A 9,620-nucleotide genomic window follows, 5' to 3' on the forward strand; every position below is an offset into this window, starting at 1 on the left:
GACATCCTGCAAGCCTCAGTGAACAGGTTAGGCACCGCGGGGGCGACAGACGTACCACATAGCAAGGAACTAGCAGAACCAGGAAGGACACCACTCGCCAGCCCCACTCCCACTGGGACTCGAATCGAGGTTTAAAAGAAGGCGAGCAGCGCCTTACACTACTAAGCTACAAGCTGCTTGGTTCGATCCATCTTAATTTGAAAGCACGTTGAGATGCAATATTTTAGCTGCAGTATCAAACACATCGTTCCATCTTAATTTGAAAGCACGTTGAGATGCTTTATCCAACTCTTCCAATGTATGGCATTTATCTAACCAGTTAATAGGCAGCGTTTCACTGATTTTTTTTTAAAAAATTTTAATGTTTTTAAATAATTTTAATGTAGTGATATAAAAAATTATTTTAAAAATAAAAAATATGAATTTGATATATTTTTAAATTAAAAATATTTTAAAAATTATTATTACACCTTCAACCACTATCTAACTACAGTAAAACAACAATTAAATAATCTTTGATTGGTGGAGGAGTAAGAGGAAAACTCGAATCTATACACTCTCTCTCTCTCTCCTCCTAACTAAGATCCTTGGAAAAGACAAGTTAGGATACAACGCAGACCAAGGGGAAGATTGGTTGGTAACCCTAGGGTAATCAGTTGGTAAAATTCTTTTCCAACTGACTTTTTTCCAACTGACAAATCAGCTGGTAATTTTTCATGCAAAATTTTACCAACCGAAAAATAGTTGGTAAATATTAACAAATTCATCAGATAAGTTGGTAAGACATTATTAACATCCATGGCGCGTGCTGTTGATAATAATTCTAGCATGACGTGCTTTTTTTTTTTCACTTGTTATTACTCTATTTATTGCAAACTCGTTTGATTCCCCGCGTTATGAAATGAGATAAAACTTTTTTTCAACAAAAATAAAATAAAATAAATGTTGGTAAGGTAAAAAAATTTAATTACAAATTAAAAAGTTGATATGTTTATTTAATAAAATAAATCAAGAATTATATATGTTAATAAATAATAATATATTTATTGATTTCAACCAAAGATTAAGTTAAGAAGTTGTGATAAAAATATTATTATTATTATTATTTTTAAAGAGGTTGAATATTTATTTTAGTTTGAAATTTGATCATGAAGTTTTAGTTGGTTTGAATCAATAAAATAAAATTTTATTTTATTAAATTAAGTATTAAATTAATGTCAAAACATATTCTTATTATTACGAGAACATCATATAAAAACAACCAAAACAAAATATTAAACTTAATCTCAAGTTGACTTAATATAAAATAATCAATCTGAAAAACAAATCTAGTGACAAAAATAAGTAAAGAAACAAGAAAGAAAAAGAAAAGAAAAATAATATGGGTAACTATTGGAGCTCATAATAAATGTTTTTCTTATGCGTGGAACCAAACTATAATTGTTGCAAAAAATAGCAAGAAAAAATTGGGAATCAAATACGACATAAAAAAGACAATAGAAAGTATGATACAGAAACCTAAAAGATAAAAAGAAAAAAAAAATGTTGGAGCCATTTTGAAGGGCCTTCTTTATTGCCTACTCTCGGGTGTGGAAGCCTTTAACACAATAATTTCAATATTAAACCAAAAAACAAATACATATAGGCTTAACTATATTTTTTAGTGGAGTTGTCATGTTGTTGTACTCAACATGAAAATAAAACCTTTGAAATTAAAAAAAAAACAAAAAAAAAACTAGTCATTCAGTTTTTAAAAAACAAAAATTCCTAAAAGATGTATTGATTCAAGAGATTTGAGTGAGTTATCATACTTACTTCCTTAAGAATCCTTTGTTGTTGGCATTACAAAACCTTCCTTTAAAGGAAAATTAATAGATATCATTTCAAGAAAATATTTAAAAAGAATCTTCAGAAGAAATAAATGGTATCAACAACCAATGAAATATGCAAAAATTATAGAACAATCTATTTATCTAACATTAAATAAACTAAGAACAAATAATTCAAGCCTTCATGTATAAAAATTTTCAAACATGGCATCATGATGATATTGGCAATAACATAGAGTAAGAAGGCAAGTCTAAAGCAAAATATAATGTCTTACTATAAATTATTTAAGAATTACTTAAAATATGAAAAAACACTCGGAAATCAAGCAACTTGAAATTATGAAATTTGAAACTGACTGTGAACAACTTAAATCCTGAAAAACAAGAAGGCATTAAAAAAAAAAACAATGCAATTGGTAAAAAGATTTGGAGAAAAATAAAATTTGAAACCCACTTAAACTATAATTGGAAACAAATCTAATTAATTCAAACCTATAAAAAATAAAAACAAAATAATCATGCATCCTATCCCAAAAAAGAACTAAAACTTAGTAATGAAATTGAAAATGTTCTAAAATCTAAGATGTATAAATAAAATATTATTTGACATTTAGGATAATGATTGATTAATATCTTCAAGTGTTTGAATTTCTTCTTTTTAATATAAAGAATTTTAGGTTTATGATAGAAACTTGAATACTTATTAATTGATTGGGGGTTTTAAAAAAATTTTAATGATAAAGTTAGTATATTTATAAGAAATAAATTAAATAAATTAAAAAAACCTTAAATTAAAAGAAAGAAGATATTTATTCTTGATTTTTAAGTTGGTTAATACTTTAAAATCTATATATTTTTATTTTAAAAGATGATTTTTTTTTAATTTGATATATTTACTAGATTTATATTACCTTTAACTGGATGGACTAACAAGTTCAAATTCTTTGATTTTGATATGTTCACTAAATATATATTAACTTAGATTTGATTAAATATTAAATCTAAATATTTTAAATATGATATAATTACCAGACTTATATTATATTACACCTAGGTATCTACAAAGTTTAAATTTATTTTATAGGTTTGGTTCTCTATCAAGTTAAAATTTCTTATATCTGTTATATTTAACATATTCATATTACATCCAATTATCAAATCTAAATTTTCCAAGTTCGCCCAACCGACATATTATACATAACACACGTGCAATGCTATGGAAAAGCCGAAGTCTTAATATTTGTGCGTAGCTGTAAAAAAAGAAGAAGAATCAGGATCAGTTATGAACTCTCATCTGTTTGTGCAAAAAACAAAATTAAAGAAAACAATGACTTTATTATTTCTTTGGAAGGTTCGACAAGACAGAAGATATTCAAGGGATTAATTTGATTTATTGAGGGGATTAACAATTGGACACATTTTCTTCTTCTTTTTTGACAACCCTCGAGCCATGAAATAATCAATGCGTTTTTGGGACAAGTAATGCCAATGACTTAAATGCACCTGTATGAATCTGGCTCCCTCCTTCACCCCCATTAATGTGATATTATTTCTTGCACCACCTTGTTCTACTACATGTCATTAATGGCGCTTTGGGATTTTCCCTTCGATGCCTCGTTGTCAGCCCATTTTTACCATTTCCTACCACGAATTTTCTGAGTAACATGTGAACCCTCTGTAGCATTTTATTATCCCTGCATCTGTGTTAGGTACATTAGCAGGAATTTTATTCGAGATTGAGACTAAGCAAGCTCCAATCTAAGGATTTATAAGATCAGCAACCCTTGTACTAAGCAGCAACCCTACATCAATAAACCGGACAAGGATTCAGGTTATTTATGAAAAAATGTACTTAAGAAAATAACGCTATCAAATTAATTTTAATCATGAAAGAAAATGAATAATACAGCGCGGCATGTCAGAAAGGAAGGTTTTTTTTTTCTTTTCTTTTAAAAAATAGCGGCTAAAAAAATATTTCCAAACTAGCGAAGCTGAAAACTTATTTTTTAAAATAACACAATTTTATAAAACATACACATCACACCTGCATGACCCACTCACACATGCAGGTGCGACGTGCACGGCGAATCAGATTAAAATCGGCAAAAATCCCTTTCCTTTTTCCCCTTATTTCTCTTTTCCACCTTCTCCTGCCCTGCACCACCCTCCCCCTCATCCTCCACCGCGAAAGCTTGCTCCCCCCACCCCCCTCCCCCCCACCGTGTCCTTTCTCTCCCTCTATTTACCTGCGCATCTTGAGGTCATACAAGTTTCACATGCACATTTTATAGTCGCGCATGTGTGAACCTACATGTTTTATAAAGCCGTGTTATGTTAGAAAATAAGTTTTCAATTGTGATAGTTTGGGTATATTTTTTTGCTACTGTGTGCTATTTTTTTTATAAAAAAAAATCATGAGTGCCACGGAACCACAAAAATACTTGATCAGTTGATGAGTGATTATCGGATGATTAATCAAAACATTTTGTTTTGACTCGTCCAGATGGAAACAGGAAGGACTGCGATCGATCATGTGATTTTTTAGGCCGTGGCCCTTGGGGATTTGGCAGGTTGGTAAGGGATGGTTGGCTGGGCATGAAAAACTGCTACTTGTAGGTCCCATTTTAAGAGGCTGGTCCCCGTTTAGACCTACAGCAACTTCCATGACATTCACCCACGGTCTACCCTACACCATTTGGGCCCTTCTATCCTTGTAAGTAGTGCTGTTGGACGCAGGTGGTAGAGGGTCTTCAAAATAGTGTCCTTACAGATTTGGACCCCAGTCGACTAGATTTATCTGTGGTGAAGCCTGTGTTTGGTAATTGGCGGGAGGTCAATTTTGAGTTCTTTGAGTAAATCCTAGAGAGAAACCAAATTGAAAATTCTGTTGTTGCCATTTTATGGTGCCACCGAACTTTTCTCTTCTTATTATATATAAAACAGCAAGAGCGCATGATTTGACCCCAAATATTTTATTCTACATAGGAGCTAGCCAGGTAGTATAATGGCACCAGGAGGTTTTACTAGCTAGCCCTTGGACTCGGACATTTTACAGGGTCTTAAATTGAAGGCAGCTGTCATGTTGTGAAGCCCTAGTCATTTGTTCGTTGCAAATAGGCAATTATAAAACAAGACTCGGAACTAAAAACCATGCTTATAAAAAAATATACAACCCGGTGAATGCAAACCATCAACCCAAATGCTGGCCGACGCTACTTTTTTTTTAAAAATAAAACACAATTGTTTCAATATTTTTAAAAAAAAAACAATCATAGAGTTAATATTCCAATTTACAAGTTAACTAATCTAACCTGAACTTTGGTCAGCAATGTTTGTAATGAATTGTATTTTATGACTATGCTATAAAAAATAATTTAAAAATGGAAAAAAGACATCTATTATCTCATCATAAGCTGTCCACTGATACTCCCCTCCTTTCTTGTCAAAAAAAAAAAAAAACAATACGAGGTCGTCATCCTAATTATGTTATGTTAAATTATAGGTATTGTTTGGAGGAGCACATGATCGAATTCGATTTCCGACATGTTTATCCTCCAAGTTCGCTGATCTTATTTGGCCGTGTTATTATTCCCTGACACCACCATATTTGAGCACGATCTCATCAGTATAGGTGTTTCTGAGTACCTAACTTAAGAGCCCATTTAATCATTGATTCATGTGTTGTCTTTCGTGGTCAACATATCATTACATCAGACCTGATTCCGCCGATACTTATGCCGGCAAGCACCCAGTTTATTTCTTGCGTCTTAGTATCTTTCATTTTGGTGTGTTTATAGGTCTGATAGTTGTTTCTTTGTAATTTTTTTTTAAATATATTAAAATAATATATTTTTATTTTTTTAAACTTATTTTTTATATCAGAAAGTTAAAACGATTTAGTAACATTAAAAAATTACTTTGAAATAAAAAATCAAATAAAATTTAATTTTAATTTTTTAAAATATTTTTAAAACATAAAAATAAACAAGCGAAGATGCAGAAAACAGACACAAAGGGGTAATAACTGATGCCTTAGGGCATTAGCCCACAGCTTTTCAAGCCGTATATATATATAAAAAAAGAATTTCATTCCAGTGGAGAGTAAGTTCTCAGCCCAGTGTTACGAAGAAAAATAAGCTAAGGAGTCCCGTAATACATTCTTTAATTCTTGTTAAGAAGAGCCCATACTTAAGCCCATTAATAATAGATACTAGCCCGCACGACGTCGTTAAAACCCATTCTAAGACAGCAACCTTGCCAGCCCATTTTCTTAATGTTAAAGATAATAGATCAAAATCAAGCTGCCTTTTTTTATTTTTAAATATCCTTTTGTAAGAGACGATTTACTAGATTAACCTACTCTTCAATTTTGATATATTTCTCAAATACTATTAAAAAAAATTTATTTGCTTTTTAATAATTTTTTAAAACATAATAATACTAGTAATAAATTCTTGATGAAAAATCGTTTAAAAAATGTTTTTTTATAATTAAAATTTTTTAAATAAGTTTTAATTCATAATTTTATAACATTTGTGATTTTTTATCTTCTAATTACATAAAGTATAAATATACTATTTAAAAATAAAACATGGTTAGGCTCTGTGGCCATTGGCTTTTTCCCTTTTCTTTTGGTATTTTTACATAGAATAATAAATATTGAAGAGTAATAAATTAAATATCCAGTGAATTAAATAAATTCTTATTTTTATAACGATGATAAATTAAAAAAATGTTTTAAAATATTTTATTTTTTAAAAAATAAATAATTTAAAAACACTTCATTTTCTTCTAAAAGATTCAATAAATACCTTTTTCTTCATCTTTTTATTTGTTAGAGTTTTTGTATTGAAAAACTCAAAATTTTCCGACCTAAGATTTTTTTTGTATTAATCAATAAAGTCCAAAAATGAAAAATCACAGGCGCTAGGTTGTGCTGGACTCTTTTATCCAAAACGACGCTCTTTCATATCCTAAGTCCCTAACCTCTTCTAACGACCACAATGTTCACCTACGCCACCGCCACATAAACACTCCAACAACCACAAATGGCCGAACCACCACCGACACTCCTCCAAAAAGTCTTGACGGTAGACAGAAAACTCTCCCACTACCTCCATTCCAAATTCCACACTTACCTCCCAATATTCTTTCTCCTCATCCTAGAAATTTCAGCCGACTTCCGCTTTTCTTTCCCCATTTCCCTCTCCCTATTGTTTGCCCTTCCCCTCCCTTCCCTCCTTCCGTTCTTTTCCTCTCTCCTCCTTGGCCTCCTCCTCGATATCGCCGCCGTCGGCCTTGTCAAAATCCTCTTCCGCCGCCCTCGCCCTCCTTATAACCACCTCTCCTCCATGTCCACCCCTGTCTCCGCCGACCACTTTTCCTTCCCTAGTGGCCATTCCTCTCGTGTTTCCTTTGTTGCTGCATTGGTTTTTCTCTACAAGGAGGTGATGGAGGTAGCGGCTGTGGAGGTGAGGGAAAAAGGTGGAGTCTTTGGAAGTTGGGTGGGGGAAGACGGAAAGTTGGTGGACGTCGTGATGGTGGGAGTTTGTGTTTGGGCAGTTGTTACGGCGGTTTCTCGGGTTTTATTAGGGAGGCATTACTTTTTTGATGTCTTCGCAGGGTTTTGTTTGGGAGTGATTGAAGGGGTTTTCGCCTTTCGGGTTTTGAGGTTTGAGGATTTTTTGAGGTAAAGATTTGAAACTTTAACTTTTTATTATTGGCTATGCAATTTGGTACAAAAGTTTATTAGCTCAAGAATCGGAAGCTAGCATTTACATTAATTAAGTTGGATTTTTGCTGATAGGATTGATCATCATTTGGCTAGGTTTTGTAGTGTTCAAAGATCTATGAAATTTAAACAACGTGAACCTTAAAAAGTTTTGGTTGATATAGTAGACAGGAGTAGATGATGGACTATGCTTCAAATAAGGAATGATGCTATCCATGATGTTTACAGAATGCGACTAAATTTACAAGTATGTTTGACTTAAGTTAGATGATGAGGTAAGAGTTCAGTTACTTCGGCATTACTTGCTTTTGATGAATTGATCAATTCATCTGTCATTGGCGTTAGGTTGTCAAGACCCTTTGAGTTCCAGTCATGAAAGATGCTGGTTTCCATGCTGAGTTTTATTTTCTGGTTCTTCCACTTTGCCCATGTACCTTCATGTCCAATATGGCAATGCGCGAGGAATATCATTCTTTTATTGGATTTGTGTTGCTGGAGGGTTGTCGTTGTCAATACTTGTTGGGTGGCTTGCTACTGAAACGTCACAAACTGGCTGGATTGCTTAATTTTGGGTTAGAAATTGATCATGCAATGGTAAATTTGGGCTCATGTAGTGCATTTGTGGGATTATGGATGGGGGAAATTATGATTGTAGATGACAAAATTGTAGAAATGTAATTGTTAAAGTTAGCATGCAAAGTAAGATTTTCCGAGGAACGTATATAATTTAGCATCACTAGATCTCTAGCACCAGTAAAGTACCAGATCAGGAATCGGCGGATAGAATTTTCATCTCGGCTTGCAAAGCAAAAGGCCCATTTCAAGCACAGTCCACTCTGTAAAAATCACTTATGTTTAGATTTCAGTCCATTCTGTCATTCAAACCAATGCTTGAGCTGATTCTGAACTTCCTAAACACCTTCACCCTCCCGCGAGTCTTTGGGTTAGTCATCCTGATCAGTGATCAACTTTTTTCAATTTTGTTTATTCGCGTTCTCTCTCCCAAGTTTTTCTTTCCATGAAATACCAACTTTATGGATGTCTTTTAATGAACTTCCATAGTGTACACAGATTGGTTGACAAAACAGTAGAATGAAGTGGTTTGGTGCATTTGATGGACCATTTGCTGGCTCACAGGGAAATGTGACAGTAGAATGGTTACCTATTATCAGCTTAACATAACTGTAGGGAAGGTTACCTGCACTGCACTCCCCTTTAATGAATATTGTTTTTCATTTGCCAGCTTTTCCCTTAAAGATGTACATTAATGTAACTCATTTGAAATATGTTGTTTGGATTTATTAACTAGCTAAAATTTGAGAAATATGTTTGGATTTATTAACTAGCTAAAATTTGACTACTAATAAAGATGAGTTAAACAAGCCTAATTTTCCTACTTGCAGTACCTTTCGTCATCAAATCTGGTCAAGGTAGAAGCTAAGTGCTTGGAATGGAAGGCATGGGACATGCTTCCTTTGAAACTGATCATCAGATGGACCTTTCTGGGTTTATCTTGATGCCAGGTCCATATTCAAGGTATCATTTTCTCTGATGCGAAGCCCCAGAATTCTAAGATGATTGGTGCGAATTCTCTGAACACACAGAATACTGAAATGTGCTGCTGGCGAATGCCATTTATTCAACTAAGTTGTGGCATTGTTTTGTCTCAATATGCACAGTTCACTGGTCATTCGGCATTAAATATGATTCTCGATTCTCTTTAATATCACATAAATGCAATTGTTATTTGCTACAATTTAATCATAATGGGATTGATGGAACTGGTTTAGTTGGACCTTTATATGGTCATAAGTTCCAGTAAAATAATGGATGACTCAAGAAGCAACCGTATATTATCTGTGTTCAAACCCTCACCTGTTTTGAGAGTCTTGCATCCACTATAATGTCGCCTGCCGATGCGAAAAGCTTGTAGTGCATCCAACTTTCAGGTTTCAGAACAATAGTGCATGTATCTTTTGGGGCACTAAAACGATGGGGCTGATGCAAAAGCCACGTATATCTTCGATGGCTAAAAAACTTTCGGACTGTCCTTGACTGGC

At 33.1% G+C, this 9,620-nt stretch overlaps 1 protein-coding gene across 5 annotated transcripts; it reads left to right on the top strand.

Annotated features, from left to right (window-relative positions):
* The first annotated feature begins 6,754 nt into the window (after positions 1-6,754).
* Positions 6,755-9,411, top strand: LPPBETA (Phosphatidic acid phosphatase (PAP2) family protein). 5 transcript variants are annotated; one of them, XM_011035641.1, is made up of 3 exons: positions 6,755-7,518; positions 7,657-7,835; positions 8,964-9,411. In XM_011035641.1, the coding sequence occupies exons 1-2, from the start codon at positions 6,878-6,880 to the stop codon at positions 7,703-7,705; spliced, it is 690 nt and encodes a 229-aa protein (XP_011033943.1). In that variant the 5' UTR covers positions 6,755-6,877; the 3' UTR covers positions 7,706-7,835; positions 8,964-9,411. The 5 variants fall into 5 exon arrangements, 3 of the variants coding, with proteins under 3 accessions (XP_011033943.1, XP_011033945.1, XP_011033944.1); XM_011035643.1 differs by lacking the exon at positions 7,657-7,835 and adding an exon at positions 8,632-8,874 and having other exon boundaries at positions 6,756-7,518; positions 8,912-9,324; XR_843556.1 differs by lacking the exons at positions 6,755-7,518; positions 7,657-7,835 and adding exons at positions 7,842-8,503; positions 8,623-8,874 and having other exon boundaries at positions 8,912-9,316.
* Positions 9,412-9,620: the final 209 nt, after the last annotated feature.

Source organism: Populus euphratica, unplaced genomic scaffold, assembly GCF_000495115.2.
Source record: "Populus euphratica unplaced genomic scaffold, PopEup_1.0 scaffold39.1, whole genome shotgun sequence".
Lineage (NCBI taxonomy): Eukaryota > Viridiplantae > Streptophyta > Magnoliopsida > Malpighiales > Salicaceae > Populus > Populus euphratica.